Raw genomic sequence first — 18,723 nt, 5'->3', positions numbered from 1 at the left:
CAAAGAATCCTGTGGCACCTTATAGACTAACAGATGTTTTGGAGCATGAGCTTTCGTGGGTGAATACCCACTTTGTCAGATGCATGTCACCCACGAAAGCTCATGCTCCAAAACGTCTGTTAGTCTATAAGGTGCCACAGGATTCTAAACCAAAGCAGTAGCTGTAGCTGGGGGAGTTCTGTCCTCTATTAATCTTTGCAAGTTAAGGCCTTTATATTTTTAATTATTCCTTACATTTTTGCTATCGTGTAACCTGACAAATGCAACTTAATGTGACTGTAAGAACATTTCTTGAATAAAAGCATGTCTGTAAACATATCTGCTTTAATGTTGCAGGGCCTTCCATAAATTCATTCTTTAGGTTTATAAAAACAATAGTAGTAGGACAGGAACCCTATTGTGATCTTTCTGCTGCCATGAGTTTACCCTGTATTTGGAGGGTACCTAAACAGCATAAACTACTTGATCCTATTTCTACCATTCTGACACCTTACAGACCCCACCCACCAGCCCAGATTCTTCCCTTCCTGGAGCCTGAAAGCCTCATGCCCCATAAGCTGGTTGCACCAGGGGCTGACATTCAGGACCAATATCAACCAAGCTATGAAGGGGGGAAGTGTGTTTATTGCTTGTGAGGGCTACTCTAGAAGGGCAGCACTGAAGCTGGATAAGTTGTGCACACATCTAATCAGTTTGGATAGTAGGGGATGCAGCAGGCTTGTGGCTTTCCCCTTAGCCCTGCATTGTTTAGGGGAAGGCACTTCCCTTCTTTACATAAGGGAGAAGTAATTGTTAGCTGAGCCCCCTCTCCTTTTAGCAGATTTCTGCTCAGGTAATCAGTTCTAAATGTCTCAGCTGTCTTGGACACCAAGTCAGTAAGGACTCCACCTCCTGCAAGAACATCTCCTTCCTGTTAGTACCCAGGAAAGTGGAAGAGTCTGACTACTCTGCTGAAGGGCTTGGGCAGTCAAACAGGTTCAAGTGTAATAGCTTTACACACATAGATTGCCCAGCTGAAGTCCAGGGCCCTGTTGCCCTCCACGGGGCTAAAGCTGGGGGTGGAATTGGGAGGGAGCTGTGGGGAGGGGGGACTGCAAGGGGGAAGCCCTCCTGCATCCTGAACTACCCCCCTGCCTACATACAGCCCCATAATGGTTTGTTTACACTGGAGGAGGGGAAGCCTGGAGTGTAGCTAGTGTGCACTTTTATAGAAACACGCCAAGGCTTCCTTTGTGAAAGGGCAGCTGGTAATACACATTAAATAAAATGATCTGAAGTTATACATAACAAGTTCTAATAAAATCAAAATACATCAATATATAAAATGATCAGAATAATTTCATATAAATATTCATATGTACACTTTACTTACCAACTCTACAGTTGTAACCTGCCTATGAATGCAAGTCACCTGTCGAGCTATATTAAAAAAAAAATAAAAATGCACCAACAACAGTTAGTGGCCAGAGCTAAGTCTCTCTTCTCTGAAGTGGAGATCAAGACACGTGTGGCAGCCACACAGGGAAAGGGGTTTAGGTAGTTCCAGCAGTGAAAAAACAAGATTCTAAAGTTCTTGCCTCCAGCTAGCACCTTTTCTGTGCAAATTAGGTTTCCTTGGTTTGGCAACTGCCGTCCAATGCCACTCAATGAGATCTTCATATTTCTAGTTGTACAAATGCAGCATTAGTGTTTGGTTTCCTACTTACAGATAGGAAATACAAAAAAACCACCTTACAATTCAACAGCCTACAACAAAGGCACATGGAGAGATGGAGATGAATAAACAGGGTAGCCAAGCGGTGGGTCTGCTGCTTGCACAGTAAGGTTTCTCAGAAGGACTGGGTGAGCTTGTATACTGTAGCGTTCTTCATCATCATTGGTAGCATACAGCAGCTCCCATGAAAGATTTGCCCATTGACCTCGCACAGCTTCGTCGTTGAGCTTCCCAACCTGCACTAACAATTCCTGAAGGGTAAGCACTCTGCTGGTGTAAACTCCCTTTGAAAGAAAAAACATTTAATTTTCAGTACACTAACAGAATTCAGACAAATATAAATGTTTCAGTTACAGAGCATAAAGTGAATAGTTAGCATCATTCTGGGTACTGTCTTTTTAAAACTGCTTCTTCCATAATTTCAACAACAGGCGAAACTGGAGACTGCAATTTAACAAGTGAGACTTTCAACACTGCAGTGCCTTGAACCAAATAGTGTCACATGCACTGGTCTCTTCCTAATATTTAGTGTAAGATGAAAGGCGTATAGGCCTCCAGACTATGCTGTTGCATATATTCACTAGAACTGTTGAATCTTTAATGGCTGGATGCTTGACTATCCCCATGTCATAGTTAACAAATGCTGCTGCATTTGCAGAACAGCTGTCTAGGAATTTCCTGCAGTACTAATGCCAAATTTTGTCAAGCATTCACTTGTTCTTTGGATTTAAAGTTCTCTGTAAAGTCTTGGAAGTAAGATGCACATTAAAATAAAGAGCAATGGAAAAAACACATTAATGTTGCTTGCTAGCATTTTGTTTCTCCCCTTACCATGTTAGGATCATGTCCCAAAGAAAAAAGATATGGCTTTTCCTGTAAAACTGCTTGTTGCCACTCAATATCTGATACTAAACCAATGTACCAGTCACTTTCATATTCTTCCAGATAGTTAATCAGCTCTTTGAAATTCTCTACTGGACCCAGGCTTGCTTTGTCAACCATGAGCTTAAACGTATATCTGAAAGATGCATAACAGAATGTCCAGAGTAAGTATAAACTTCAGAGAGAGGGACAAAGCAGTTATCAAGAGCAATGTAGCTATGATAACCCACTTACAGGTTGTTATAGTTGTTTCAGTTAGCTCAAACATGGGCACTACTGATTGATCATAGAAAATGCAAAATATTCAATGAATATGGTGATTTACTGTCACTTAGATAGCAAATCTCTCTTCACTACATATAGTTTAAAGCCAGCTCTGAAAGCCAAATACTCTCTTCCGACAGCATTATGCTGTTTTATAATACACATGGCTTTTTACCTGAATGCTTTCAGTGCTAGTTGGAACAGCTCTGGTTTTCCAGTTAGCCAATCCAAACCAACACACCAGGGAATGCCACCAGTGTACGCTCTAAATACATGACTAGGAGCAGGAACTGTATTGTCTAGTCCAAACAAACCAAAACAACAAGACAATACACCATGGACATACAACTCTTTCAGAGCTTTATCTTTAGTAATGTCTTCAAGTAAATTGGAAGGTTTTTCTTTCAAATGAAAAAAATCCAGTTGACTCAAAACAAAATGGTACCAGTCTTCTGGAAACCTCTGCCTCTTCTCATTAAGTTTGGAAGTAGGTATGGGTGCAGTTCTCCACTCTTCAGGTATGCTTAGCAACTCAGAGTAAGAGCAGCTAAATTCAACTAAAGGTAAGCTTACAACTTCCTGCTTCTTTCCTTTGTCTACAGCAGGGAGTCCAAGCACAACAGCTTTGTAGAGTTTATCTTCAGGTGCTGTCTCTTGCAGAGCACCAACTGCGCTCTCCATTTCTACTGACCCTGGAACAGACAAAAGTGTTCTAGGTGCAGCTTCCAATGGCTCGGTTTCTTTTCTCTCTCTTGTTCTGCTGGGGTCAAGTTCAAAAAGATCACTATCATCGGTCCAATCCGCAATTGTATCTACACTAAAGCTATCTTCATCCTTTATGGGCCTGAGTTTTTCTACTGCACTGTCAAATGCTTTGGGCTGGGTTAATGGAAATGACCCTTCTTTGTTCTTGGTTGTTTTGTCCAGCTTCTCGCACATTTTTGATTTTTTATAGCAATACTGGACAAGTATCCATACAAGCACTTTAAGGAAATCATCTTTCAGTTGCTTTAAGTTCTCCTGTGAATCAATGATTCCAGACAAGACATTCCTGGCATCAGAATACAGTCTCACAGGTAGAGCGGTACAAGGGGTTAAAATGTTTCCAAAATGATGATTGAGAGAGAAAGTCTCTGCATGCTCTTGGTGTTCAAAGGCCATTTCAAAAACTTCATCCACTCTGTGTGCTTCTGCAGTGTGGCAGGAAGTTTCCTGCAATTCTAGCCCCTATAGCACAAATGGAAACAAGTCATCTTTGCTCTTTGGCTGCACAAGCAATGCTAACAAATACTATTTTCTTGTATTAAAAATTATTTCCAGCAATTGAAGACACACTTCCATTTCTAATATTTCTGGCACCAATGAAGCTAAGATTTTCTTTTTATAGCACCTATCATATGATCTAAGATTGTATTTAACATCTGTAGTCAGACACGATAAATCTGAACTTTCTTTAGAACCTTGCATATTATTTGCCATGTTACCTTTGCTCCTTACAGATCAACCATATACAGTTGTTTTTAAAAACAATGTCTTGATCCACAGGACGAGTGATACAGTACTTCCGTACTTGCTAATTTAGTAGTCCCCGCCACCCACCCTTCTTCTATGTCATAACTTGCTTATGTGCTTCAGATCATTTCAAATGTATTATTACGGACTTAACGGTGCAGCACAAAATACCCTATCAGTTGCAAAACTAAATTAGCTCCACACCCAGAATATATTAACCTTATGTAACCTAACTTGTGTTACTTGTGCTATTACAGGAAGTTCCACAGAAACAAATTTGTTTCTCCAAAACATGACTAGGTAAGTTTTCAGTAAATATTCACCTTAATATTAACACAGCAGTATGTGAAGCCTCTTTCTAGTACTAATATCCACATCAGTCTGTCCTGAAAACGGCACAAATAGTGTGATCCAGGTGAAGAGAGACCTAAAAAAAGATGCAGAAAAAGTTAACTTTTACTGTTCAATTCTGTTGATTAAGGTTTCTTCTGTACATTGAGGAAACCATTGCAAAGACACTCTTATATGAAATAGTTTGTGGCCTGTGATGTCCTTGCAACAGCCCAGCACATTTACACAGCAACACTGATCCTGCCAGAACCAGTTTGGGTTGGCCAAGCACAGCACAGGTGTTACTTCAGTGAATTCCTGGCTTCTTGATGTACATATCTCATAGTGCCCGCAACCGTTACTAGCTGGAGCTTTGGGGCAACTTGCCAGTATGAGACATTGCCTTGTGGAATGGGGTTAGAATTGCCAGCAGAACTAGGGCAGTTGCAATGCTTGTGGTTTCCTCTTGCAATATAAAGGAATTACTGTAGACTACACTGGTTGAGCTGGAGACCTATTTCTGGATGTTACAGCCAGAACTTGTAAAACATCTTGAAATATTTGGTGAATTTGTGTACACAGAGAGTTTTCCAAGCACTGCTTTTTGCCATACTTTCTTCAGTATAGATTGAGCCTTTGTGCATTAGCGTCCACAACTTTAGTTAGATTATGGACTGCTGCTTATATTAAACTACCTTGTGTTGGGTCAAGAATAGAAACCAAAGCAAGTAAGGTGCAAATCTGGATCCAAATACTGTGTCCAGAACAATGACTACAGTACATTCTGAAACACTTAGGTAGTGTAAATATAAATGATGAGGCAAGCTGGGAAAAATTAGTGGAAACCAAGTTAATCTTCTTGCCTACAGGGTTACATATATACATAAGCTGTATAATACTACTACAATGCACGTCTATAGAACCGTTCAGCAGAGCATCTCAAAGTGCTTTCCAAACATTAATTCAGCTTCATGACAACCTTATGAGATGTTAACCTCTTTACAACAGGCAAGTGAAGTAAGTGGCTTGGTCCAAGATCACACAGTTGAGTCTTGGGCAGAGCAAGGAACAGAACTGTGGGGCATGGAGACAGAGGGAGCCACAGATAAAATAAGTGAGAAATAGCAAAGAAGTGCAAGGTACTTAAAATATTCCAAAAGGAAGGTGGGAATGGGATGAGAGAGAAATATAGGAAAGGGGGCAGACTTCTTAAAGTGTAGGATCATGTTTCTTCTATTACTCCCTGTATCAGCAAGGCTGATGATCCTGAAGATAAGACAGAGGAAGGCATGCCTTGCAACTTTTTAAATTAATTCAGCATGTTTTTTTGCAGCAGCAGTGGGCTCTGAAAGGAGTCATACGCAGCATTTCTCAGCCAACAGAAAGCTCCCATGATTTCTTGCTTTTGTGAAAAATCAATGTGTACACAAAAGGGAATTCAGAGACTCCCCCAGCAGCAGAGGGTCAGGCTGCAGGGAAAAGGAAGAGGAAGAAACAAAACTCTGTAATTCAAGGAACATGTTCAACAGAATAACTAAACATTTAAAAGAGTTCTTTTTGGCAGTCATTCCCCGCACAGCATGCCCACTTATATCAACTGGAGTTCCACACGTGTATGACTGCGGAATATACCCGATTAAAAATGTTAAAAAAGAACAGTCTTCCAGCCAACAGACCCTATATTAGCCCTCCTCACTATGAGTCTGTAATCACTGTAGTACATCATATTTTTTGGTAATGGAGAGTGAAGAAGAGAACAATAACCGAATAAGACTTCATACATGGGCTCCCAATTTCTAAATTATTAAACCTGCATCCAAGAACCATTAAGACATGCTTTTGTAATACACCACCTCCATAGTTAATCTTTACTTGCTCAGTTAGAAGGGAAAAACTCCTGCAAGACAATTGCATTTTTTTCTAAATTACCTGATTCGTAAGAGAGTTTGGGAATGCTTAAGTCATCCTTTATCTATTTAAGACTTTTCTAAAGTGCCTGTCACCACAGTCCCCAAACACTCATTTATGACAGTATTAATAATAAGCAGCTGTGCTTCTATGGCATTTTTATTTAAGGATCTCAAAATGCTTTATAAATATCAATTAAACCTCAATCCACCTGTGAGGTATTATCATGTCTGCTTTACGGATGTTTAAGCAGATGTTAAGGCCTAAATTTTGCAAGGGTACCCATTTTTTGGATGTCCCACCTGAAACTCTAACAGACTAATTTTCAGAGGCACTAAGCACCCACAGCTCCAATGGAATTTGCTGTTCCTTAGCACCACTAGGAATAAAAATCAGGGCCTCGATATCAAGTTGGGTACTACAAAAAAACCCGAGACAACCAAAATTAGTAGGCACTTGAAAATTAAGGCATAAATGACTTGCACATGTCAAGTTAATGGCAATGCTAGCACTTAAAAGTCCTGAAATCAAGCTCACTGCTTTAGCCAGTAGATTGCTCTCCCTCCCACAGAAACATCACATTGCTTTCCTCTACTCTTTGTTTCGATGTAAAAAGGTGATGGTAAACTTGCTATCTAACTGATTTCCTTAATTCAGGCCTTAGATTAGTCAGCTGTCACTTCTCCAGCACATCTGTGATATTGCAAAACAGGACAATGCATGTTTGCTGCCAGCACATTGTTCATTTGCATCCTCACTCACGTTCAAATCATCTTTGACTTGTACAGTGATTTTACTTTCAGAATGTTATAAAACACAAATCAGTAAAACCAGCCATTAGCTTATAGTTAAAACTAAAAATAACCTTATATTCCACTGTGCTAATAAAGTGCACTGTCTTGCTACCTTTTTGCAAAGATTATTTTAAAATTTGGGCTGTCAAAGCTACTAAAAGTCCTCTCTGTAGTTTAGGTTTTTATTTTTAAATTAAAATAGTGGCACATAAAGCATTGTCGCTTCATCTTTAAATGATCTGAAATCCTAACATGATCTCTTGCTTGGAGATGTCCATTCAGATTATCCCTTTAAAAAGCATGTAATTTTTTCTATTTTTAAAAAAATATTGAAACTGAGGCACGAGTGCCACAACAGTGCACTTTCATAGTAGCAATAAGGAAGATGTTCTCTTATTTACTGGAAGAGTGAACTGGGAGTGGGGATGCTTCCAACAATTACTTCAAGTCTCTTCAGCCCTTGTACCAAAACCATCGCATAGGGCTGTTGACAAAAGTTTCTGCATTTATCTCTTCCTCCGAAAAAGAGTGAATGAAGTTAGATTCAATTACCTTTGAATGCTAAGATGCCTCCCTTACTAGCCATCAGTGTAAGATAGCAAAAGTAAATACTCATAACTTATCAGCAGGGCAACATGCTCTTGAGTATTCTGGCTACGTGTGCCAAGTGTTTCTCAAAAGAATTTCTTGCAATTTCAGCAATTATGTTTTCTTTGGCGGAGAAAAAAAAATCTTGTTTTTTTTTTCTTTTAGTATCATTAAAAATAAATAAATACATGCCACAATCTTTTGTAACATTTTACAGCCAGAAGGGTCTGTTATGATCCTCTAGCCTCATCTCCTGCATAACAGACCAGAGAATTTTACCAAGTGGTTCATGTATTAAGCCCATAGATTTAAGTTAAACCTAGGTAGATCTTTTAGAAAGACATCCTCTCTTGTTCAAAATAAGGAATGCCAAGTGCAACATAGTTTTGCCACCACTGTGTCACTGTATTAGATCATAGCATTCTCTATTAAGAGAATGCAGCAAGGTCAGAAACCACCTATTTTTTTCTTAGCTGAATAAGCCCTGGAACTCTGCACTGTTTAAGTTTTAATCTAGGTAGTGAGTGCATTTATTTAATGCAGAGGTTGAAAAATCACAATGTTCTCCAATAGAGGCTACACAGATTAAAGCATTTAACTATATTATCTGCAAATTATTTTATACAGCTACAGTTTACCTACCGAGACTACCAGATGCTAGTGCAGACTGCAGTGCAGCAGCCAGACTCGGAACCACTTGCTGGTAGTACATGGTATCTGAACAAACACATGCTGTTGCACCCACAGGTCCAGGCCAGCTTCGGATAGGTCTAGGAAACCCAATTAAAAATATTGGTAGAGTGAAGAGCGGTAGCATGGGGGAAGAAAGTAGTGCAGAGACAGCGATGAAGGCCAATACAATTGGGAAGAAAACAATGTTGAGTGTTATTAAGGTGGCAGTAGACTTCCGACGTTGCTTTTTCTCTGTCCATGATGTCAAGAGAACAGCTGCAGCAAAATGCAGTTTTGAGATCAACTGAAGTAATCGATCCCGAATGACACCAGCCTGTTGAGATACATACAATAATCAAATATTTTTCTTAGGTATCTGGTCACATTCAGCATTGCTAGAGCTCTTTCAGGTTTACATAGTTTTATTTAGTACACTTAACATTAATTATTAAACCAAGAGAGAATCCACGTCTACAGAGTTTCAGTCTCCATATTCATAAGCCCTGAGCCCTAATTTTGGAAGAAGTGGGCAAGAAAAGAATAGGATGCAATAGCTAGCTGCTTAATCAAAATTAAAATTAGGTTTACCAGTAAGAGTCTGATTCCTGTATCAAGGCTTCTGTTCCACCACACATCTGTATTAAATAGCAACATCTGCACTATCGATACAATCACCATCTCCAACAGGGCATTCTCTGTATTTTGCCAAACCTAAAACAGAGACTGATTATTTGTTGTACCAAGCATCTGCCCTTTCTCCCTCTTCTTGACCTGGAGTATTTCTTCCAAGTCACTTCTTATTTCTTTTGGAAAAAAATTATTTTACAAGGTAACAAATTAGAAAAAAATTAAAATTACCATTCTAAAGGTTCTTGTGAATCCAATGCAAATAGATACAGAATGGAGACTTTGTAGGGAACTGTCTAATGAAAGAAATGCTATCATAGCAAATGGAGACACTGCAATTTAAAAAAAAGGAAAAGAAAACACGAGAGAAATATCAACATTTTTTCTTTGCAATTTCTACCAAAGTCCATAAATTGGCTCCAAATCCTGCAGTGAGCTCACTGCAGAATGGAAATCTTAGCTTGTGAATGGGAATTGCCTCCACTAAACCACTAATTTTCTTCATGAACTTCCCTCTTCCCCTCAAAAAAAAAGGTTAAAATTAGGTGGCATTTTAACACAAAGGGCCCATTCCTGCAAGCACGTTCGCCCATGCTTAACTTGTGATTAGTCTCTCTGAAGTTAATGGAAATACTCAAATGAGTGAAACATGTGAATAAGCACTGCAGGATTATGTCCCAAAACTGGTAGATCAACACAAACAAACTCAATCTGGGCCAAATTTTGGTTCCATAGAAGAGAGTGGAAAATGTGCTATTGACTTCAATGGAAGTAGGATTAGAACTTTAATTAGGAAGTTGCAAGGAACAAATATTTTGACTGACTTCCAGGGTCAAAACAGTTTTCTTTTAGAATTATTTTATCAAAGTTATAGCAAAGATTTTCAAAAGTGACCAGTGATTTTGGGGTTCCAAACCTACATTCCTTAAAGGCGGCTGGTTTTCAGAAAGCATGGAGCACTCACACTCAAAGTCAGTCCCTCAAATTGAGCACCCTAAAATTCATGCACTCTAGATCACTAGTCACTTCTGAAAATCTGAACCCATTAATTGTGCATACAAAGCTACAAGTAAAACTTCAAGCCATTTAAATTTTCTTAGCACATACATTTTAACTCACATAGAGAAATGTTATTGCCATGTTTTAATCATGTTACATATAGTATATAGAAGGTATTCCTACCTAGTGTTAGTAAAATCCTTCTGACAACACCAACTTTCATAAGCCTTCTTTGAGTCTCCATGAACGTGGTCACAGTCCTGACATCCTTTGGATAAAAAGGGTTTCGGAAGATTCCAAACAAGTACACTCCCTGAATCTCTCTAAGAAGCCACATAACTATAAGTAATATGATCAGAATGTAACTCACTATAGCCTGGGGACTGGCTTTGGAAAATGCTGAAAAACCAGCAAAGTGATGCAGCAAGCTGGCTTCTATGAGAGCCAATGTCAAGACAGTCAAATAGAAGAATTCCCTCCACACAGAGTGTATCCTAGGGCCACTGGACTTAGACTTGTTGGAAGCTAAATGGCTGCTCACGGTGTGCTTGAAGGCTAGACCAATCTCACTCAGGTTAAGACTGAGTATGAACCCAAATCCAGTCATGAAGAGGACCACACCAACAGTGCTGGGAATGAAATATGACGCTATAGCTGTTCCAGTGGAAATGAGAAACATTACTAACAACCTGAAAAGGGGGGGAAAAAAAAGATTTGATTGAAAAGAAAATAGGTTACAAACTACAATGTTATATTTGATCATTATGTCAATAAAATTTACCTTGTATTACTTGACACGGGTGAACCTCCTAGGCCAAACTCCAACACTTGTTCCATTCCCCACAGAAAAAGTGCATCAAGTGGGGGCAGAATCCCCAATGCCCATAAAAATGGCAAAAATAGAAATATGATGTGCAAAATCTGGTTTGTCTGTTCTAAAACTGGTATGTTAACAGTAAACCTGGATGGAAAAGGAAATGTATTTGACTCCTATGAAAGGAAGATACTGTGTGTATAGATGCATTTCAAGTTTAACACACGATACATTCAGAAGTATAAAAGTTATGTATCCCATATTCAAATGTCAGAATATAGTCAGACTTTGAAAAAAAAAAACAAAACACAACCCACAAAAATAAATATACTTAAATTACTGCCTGGACATTATCAGACTGACAACAACGAGAAGCCCAAAGTTCAAATCCATACCTAAATTTTTCTGAAGTTCAGTGTTTGAATCTATAATTCCAAATCAGGCCTACCTCTAATTTAAAAGTACTATATTTGGTATAAATATTTTAAGATATTTAAAAGCTGTAAAAATATATTGCTTGATAACTGATCCTTAAAAGGACAGCGAGGCAAACAGTTACTTCCAATAGTACTGAATTTAAGACTGAGGGTAACCATTTTAACTATCCTAACCTTATAACCTCTCAGTCCCCGCGAAACTTTTCTTGAAAGCTATTAAGTTCTTAATTTTCTACAAAAGCAAAATAAAAGCATTAAGTTCTATTGGAAAAATCCAGAAGCAGCCTGGAAAATTATACAATTGACTTACATCTCTAATACAAATCTTTCAAGAGAGTTATTTCATAGCATTTACCAACAAACTGCAGATATAAGCCAACATTAAAGTTATATAAACATGACAGAAGTTTACCTGTGTGCAAGATCCACTGCAATAAAGACAAAAATATAGAACGGTCTCATCAGAGCAGTAATTTCATAAGTATCCAGTGCCTGAAAAGTAGCTGTCTCTGTAGCTGTGTTTATGATTAAAGAATATTCTCCTATACAAATAGTTACCCATCCAAACACAAAGATCACAACAGTTCCTCCAATGTTACTATACAGCAAGGTTATTCGGTTTGGCAGCAAATACCAAGTTCCCAACCCACACATTACCCCAGCAAGAAAGGAATGAAAAACAATGTTGACTATATATTTCTTGCCTGGAATAATAAATTTAACTGTCTCTGAACCCACACAGCTGGAAAATTCATACTCATCTTCATCCCTTAGGGTATTCTGAATTTGCATTCTTTCTACTGTCACTGTTTTCTGTCTTGCATACAGATTTGTCATCTGGAGAATAAGTGCTGTAACAAGCATCAGTCCTCCTGAAAGTGCAGCAGTGTAATAGTCTTTCATAATGTCTAACTGATACAAAAGTGTTCCTATTCCTCCCAAAACCCATGGTGTCAGGAAAAGAATGATCTGATTCACATATATGTAAGGAGGCGCACAGTAGCCTAATTTAAATCGGGGACCACCCAAAACAGTCTGTGGAAAGCGCTTCAAGAAGAACTCCTGTTTGTAATCATTCAGGAGAGGTACATCTGGACCCATTCTTATTACTCAGGAATCTTGGATGAGTCCCATCTTTCCTGTAACACAACAACAGATAAAGAAAAATAAGGTAGTGTTACTAAATGACACATTCAAAACTTCACAAGTAGGCAATAAAGATAATTGTTTTGTCCTGTTTTCATTTGTAAAATCATATGGAATTCTCACGTTGTTAATTTCAGGAGACATCATCTATCCTATCTGCAGAATACACTGAACTTTAACGACTATAAGTAAACTGTTAAAATAGGGGAAAAAATTACAACATATTTTAAAATACAGAATATACTGACCATTGCAGAATTTATGTGAAGAATTATAGGACTAATTTAACATGGCCTCTACTCTTTGGAATTAATAAAATGAATTGTTTACCTTCACGACAGAGCACTTGTCTAGAATTGAAATTTACATCTAGCCCCATTCCAACTTATGATTTAAGCCTTGATCCCCCAAGGACTTTCAAATGGGAGGCCACCCATGTCCAGGAAGAAACCCATCGATTTCAGTGAGGACCCATGTGCGTACAGGAGTTCCACACTGAGTTCCCTGTAAAACTAGGGCTGTCTAGATCAGGGGTCAGTAACCTTTGGGAATTGGTGTGCCAAGTCTTCATTAATTTAAGATTTTGCATGCCAGTAAGAGGTTTTTCATGCCAGATTGGCAGTGCAGGTGGAACCCCAGACTGGCAGCAGGCTGAGCTGCTTAGCCTGCTGCCAGTCTGGGGTTCCGTCCGCCGGCCCTTGCCAGCCAGGGTCCCGGCTGCCGGCCCTGCTCAGCCTGGGTTCCGTCCATCCAGGCCAGCAGCGGGCTGAGCAGAGCCGGTGGCCAGGACCCCGGCTGGCAAGGGGCCGGCAGTCGGGACCCCAGACCAGCAGCGGGCTGAGACGCTTACAATCAAAGTAAAGATAAGACACAGATGGGGAAGTACATGTAAACAAATGCGACAAGATTGGTCAGTACGATGGGCAGTGGCCTCAGCAGACCACTAGCCTGTTTGCCATCCCTACAAAAAAATTGACAGCAAGAGTTTTAAGTAGTACAGTGAGGTAGCTTTGTAGATCTTTATGGGGCACTCCATAAAACAGAGGGACAGCATAGGGGAACACACAAGGTGCTTGTTTGAAAATGTAATAAGTAGACAATGAATGCTATTGGCTGACATACGCAATTCCCCATCTGTAATCCGGGAGAAAAAAATTGAAGACCTAATTGTAACAGGCACACCATGTATTCAGAATATGCTTGTTAATTATGTGAATCAGCAAGGCCAGCAAACCATTTACAGGGTTGTTGCTTCCATTTGGATTTTTTCTGGGCCAACTGTGAATGTAGGTAGACATCCAAAAGGAATTATTATTCAAGGGTAAGGAAACTTTTAAAAGGAGATATATTTGTATTCTACAAACGTAACGATATAAATGTATGTTTTCCTCTCTTACTGATCACAGAAGCAAGGATCTAGAGGCAACAGACAGGAGTACTCAGTCTGAGGCCCTGGCTAGAGAACAGGACTCAGAAAAAACTACTGTGTAACAACTCACTATTTTTGTTTTAAATGAGGTACCTGCAGGTATAGTTAGAAGATTTAATGCAGAAAGTGTTTTATACTAGCTGTCTTCTAACTGACAAGTAAACTGCACCCCATTTTTAACAGCACTATAGGTGTAGTGAGAAACAAATGTGCTTGTGCCACTGACATGTATCCTCTCACTACTCTATTTAATACTTCTAAGTGCTTTAGTGCACAACGTACAGTTTACATTCACCAAGGAAACAGTCACATGGTCTGCAAGCATACACTGGGCATCACAACATTCCATCAGAAATAATGGAAATGAGAGGCACCAAGATACTCTAAATTAGTGTTACTGGTCAATAAATGGCATTTTCTCTAAAAGATATCAGGCTAAATCAATACATTATACTCAGTAATAAAATGTAGAGCCATGAAGTACTGTTGATCTGCTGCCCTTATAACACAGAGCACTCTCTACATAGTACTGTACATTTCTTTCTCCTGTTGTAACTTTGCATGTTGTCGTATTATTTGCATTCTCCTTGCAACTGAGGTGAAAACAGCAATCATGTCTGAAAGCAACTAAAATGTAATGTGGAAATCCTGCCAATCATACAGATACTGGATAAGGCATTCATTACAAACAGTTCTACAGTTTATAAATGCAATATGGACACACCCTAGTAAAAATGTTCAAAAGGGACATTTGGAAAAAAAAAAAATAAAGGACATTCTAAGCTTGCTCTGAAGTCACTGGAACTTTTATAAATAAAATTAAATAGCATGTTTTAAAGTGCTGTGTGTGCAACAGTGCCAGGTCATATGTGAAAAATTGTGGGGGCATGTAAAGGAGAGAAATTCAATTTTAAAGGAAACATAAACCAAAAGGTAAAGTTTTACTTTTTTTTTTTTAAATAAAATTCCCCTGGCAGCTGTGATTTTATGGTTTTCCCACAGTGTTATTATTTGTTTCAAGTTTAGTATGCATTCTTGTTTCTAAGTATATATTTGCTAACCATAAACAAAATATTAACCAATAAAACACATTTAACAATGTTTTATTTGTTAAATAAACATATTTCCACTACAAAGTTCTGCATAAATAGACATACTTGCATAAAATTTAAAATCTGTGTGTATAAACAACACAGTCCTCCTACCCGAGTGCAATGCAAGACAGAAACATTGTAAGGCACTATAAAAAAACAAACAACAAATTTGTAAGAGAAATCAGAGACTTAAGCCCAACAAATATGAGAAACCATGTAATCTAAAACATCTCTATCTGACCTCTGAATTGATAAATATGTTGGTGCCAGATCTTCAAACAGGAGCTTACGTAGGTATAGTTACCTCTGCACGAGTCCCAGCAAAAGTAACTGTTTGCAGGATCTACCCTTAGTTTGCATTTCTAAAGTATGTGGACAGTTCTAGGCTGACCACATTGCCTGGTTACCCTGCTGGCCTGGATGACAACAGTTACATCAAACATAAGCTACCTTTGTTCACTTTCAAAGCCCTTCATGGTCTAACTCCAACCTATCCATTTTCTCTCTTTCATTACTGAAGCATCAACTCCCACCTCTGATCAACTCATGATGTCATTTGTTAAATTGTCAAACAAGCACCTTTGTGTGTTCTCCCATGCTGTCCCTCATCTGGGAGAAGCATCCCACAAAATATCTGCAAATAGCTGTAATAGCTACCTCATTAGTGTCCTTTGCTGGGATGCCTACAAAAAGACTGACAATAGGTAGGTCACTGAAGTGCTAATACCAGCCTATCATACTGATCAATGTTGTCTAATTGTTTCCTTGTACTCCCCTGACCTATACCCATGTGTTGTCCCTTGTCTTATACTTTGATTGCAAGATCTTGGGGGGGGGGGTTGCAGCTTTTTGTTCTGCTTGCACTAGCACAATGGGCTCCTAGGTACTACTACAATACAAACAACAACAATCGGACATAACCAGCGTAGTTCTACACATATTTCTCAGTTGCTTATATCATCCCCATTACCCAATAGTATCTGAAAACCATTAAATCTTTTAATGTGTTTAGCCTCACAATATCCCTCTGAGGTAGAGAGAGAGATGTTATCCATATATTACAGTTGGAGAACAGAGGTACAAAGAGACTTGACCAAAGTCACATAGGAAGTTATTGGTGGAGTCAGGACATGAACCCTAATCTCCCAAGTCCCAAGCTCGTGCCCCTATGTATGAGACCATCCTTCTTCTACAAGGCTTAGATCATTAAGTGCAGCTTTAAATTTCTTGGAGAGGCTGAAAGGGTGAGGTGGATGAATGCCTACTTCTAATATTTCACAGCAAAACATAGGATTATATTTGTATAATTTTCATTTTTAAAATTAGGTCATATAAGGCTTTGGGGTTATTTAAAAGTTATCTGCTTAGTACAAACCAGGCCACAATACTCAACACCTCTCATCACATGAAACTATCAGTCAGTAAGATCAACCAACCATAAACAAACAAATAAAATAAATACAAAAATAAACACACTCTTACCCCAAGCAGAGTTTTAATCCTGAGAGACTTCATGAAGTCCACCAAGGACTTAATTACTGCTATGAAATGTTCATGGAAGGTGCTCAGCTATCATGATGAGGAGGTGGCAATATAAAACCCTAAAATCAGAAGTAGATTTTGTACTTGGATTAGCAACTGATCATGACAATTTTGGAAGACTTATCTAACACACTACAGCTCCATATCTGCATACATACAAACCTCTGTCAGATCAAGGATCACCTACAAATTGCACAGACTTTGTACTAAAAACTAAGAAAGATAAGGTCAAGTTTAAGTGCAAGGCCTGGGGTACATCGAAGTCTTAGTCCTAGGGCCAGCATTCACACCCAGGGCCAGGTCCAGCGTTTTTGCCGCCCCAAGCAGCAGGGAACAAAACAAAAAGAAAGCTGGCAGCAGCTCTACCTCGCCACTCCATTCTTCGGCAGCAGGTCCCTCCGAGAAGAACTGAGGGACCCGCCACCAAATTGCTGCCAAAGAGCCAGATGTGCCACCCCCTCTCCGTTAACCACTCCAAGCACCTGCTTCCTGCTCTGGTACCTGGAGCCAGCCCTGTTCACGCCTCACTCTCAGCTCCCACAGCAGCATCCCAAATATCCTTTGGGGACGGCACCGTCTCTTTGTTCTGTGTTTGTACAGCACCTAGCACAACAGGCTCCCCATCCAGGACTGCGTGCCTTGCCAATGTCTGCAGTGGCCACCCAGCCAGGGACACTGCCCCTACAACCCCCCGCAAACCCTGGCACTTTCAGGCTCTGCAATCAGCCCTGGGGCTTGGCCCCAGTGGAGACCGAGGCCGGCCACCCCAGCTCGGCGTGGGGAGCGCGCCAGGCTGCCGCGTGCGGGGCTCAAGCCCTGAGGGCAGCACAGCCCGGCCAGCGCCTCTTGGGAAGCCGCGTATCTGGGGGCAGCGCGGGCTCCCCGGCGTCGGCGGGGCGAGCCCCAGGAGCGGCTCGCGGGGCCCAAATCCCCCCGCTCCGCCCCCGTTGGTTTCCACAGGAATCGAACTGAGGCGGGCACCGCCTGGCGGGGGATCCTCCCACTCCGCCTGGGCCGCTGCGGGGGTGCGGGGCTCAGACGCGACGGCGGCAGGGGCCGCTCTCGCTCGCTCGCTCTCTCCGCTGCTCCGGCTGCCCGGCCCCGCGCGCTGACGGAGGGAGCTGCGTCCCCCTCCCCCCGGCCGCCACTCACAGCCGCCGCCATTTTCCCGCCTGACGCAGCCCTCAGTCAGGGGACTCGGCCCTGCCTGCTGCGCCGCCAGGGGAAACGGCCCAGGGCTGCCTGCTGCACGCGCCGCACCTTGGCGGCGCTGTGGCCGGGGCGTTAGTCCCAGGCTGTGTCCGTAGGGTCGGTACAACCGGCGGCCCCCGCGCGCGGGCGGTTTCTGTAGGGCCAACCTGGGGCAGTGCTGCGGGCACAAGGGGCCTGACCCTGCCTTCGCCCCGGGCGGGGGATGGATCTGCCCAGAGGACACCTGGGGGCTGAGAGGGGCGTGGGGGGCACTGCCTGCCCCCGCCTTTGCTGTTCCTGCCGCTCACCGTAGTTAGTTGTAATGCCCGTTGGGGCTCGCTGCGGAGAAAGAGCCGGGGTCCCAACCAAGCGCTGTTCACTCTTAGCACTTAGTTAAAATATAGGTTAGTTCCCGCCCCACCCTCATACCTAAGGCCCCGTATAGACCCACTGGTGGCATCATGGGGCCCCGCTCAGGAGTTAGGCTCACATTGTGCCAGGCTCTAGAGCAGGGGTTCTCAAACTCCCCGCTTCTGACAACAGAAATTACCGCATGACCCCAGGAAGGGGGGCCAAAGCCTGAGCCCAGAGCCAGAATAAGGAATTTTTGTGCCCGAGGCAAGAGCCGGCTCCAGGCTCTTCGGCGGCGGGTCCCTGAGTCCCTCTCGGAGAGAAGGACCTGCTGCCGAACTGCTGCTGAAGAATGAATGAAGCGGCGGCGGCAATTCAGCAGCAGGTTCTTCCCTCTGCGAGGGACTCAGGGACCCACCGCCAAATTGC

At 41.3% G+C, this 18,723-nt stretch overlaps 1 protein-coding gene across 6 annotated transcripts; it reads right to left on the bottom strand.

The window, feature by feature from the left end:
• Nucleotides 1-306: 306 nt before the first annotated feature.
• On the bottom strand, nucleotides 307-18,336 carry PCNX4 (pecanex 4). 6 transcript variants are annotated; one of them, XM_030558509.1, is made up of 12 exons: nucleotides 18,252-18,336; nucleotides 16,693-16,811; nucleotides 11,954-12,680; nucleotides 11,072-11,251; nucleotides 10,474-10,979; nucleotides 9,523-9,623; nucleotides 9,253-9,375; nucleotides 8,635-8,998; nucleotides 4,696-4,799; nucleotides 3,036-4,087; nucleotides 2,546-2,732; nucleotides 307-1,998 (listed from the first exon to the last, which is right to left on the bottom strand). In XM_030558509.1, the coding sequence occupies exons 3-12, from the start codon at nucleotides 12,640-12,642 to the stop codon at nucleotides 1,747-1,749; spliced, it is 3,558 nt and encodes a 1,185-aa protein (XP_030414369.1). In that variant the 5' UTR covers nucleotides 12,643-12,680; nucleotides 16,693-16,811; nucleotides 18,252-18,336; the 3' UTR covers nucleotides 307-1,746. The 6 variants fall into 6 exon arrangements, with proteins under 6 accessions (XP_030414369.1, XP_030414367.1, XP_030414364.1 ...); XM_030558507.1 differs by lacking the exon at nucleotides 18,252-18,336 and adding an exon at nucleotides 17,905-17,976; XM_030558504.1 differs by lacking the exon at nucleotides 18,252-18,336 and adding an exon at nucleotides 17,235-17,607.
• Nucleotides 18,337-18,723: the final 387 nt, after the last annotated feature.

Source organism: Gopherus evgoodei, chromosome 4 (assembly GCF_007399415.2).
Source record: "Gopherus evgoodei ecotype Sinaloan lineage chromosome 4, rGopEvg1_v1.p, whole genome shotgun sequence".
Taxonomy (NCBI): domain Eukaryota; kingdom Metazoa; phylum Chordata; order Testudines; family Testudinidae; genus Gopherus; species Gopherus evgoodei.
This window is presented reverse-complemented; position numbering and strand designations above follow the sequence as displayed.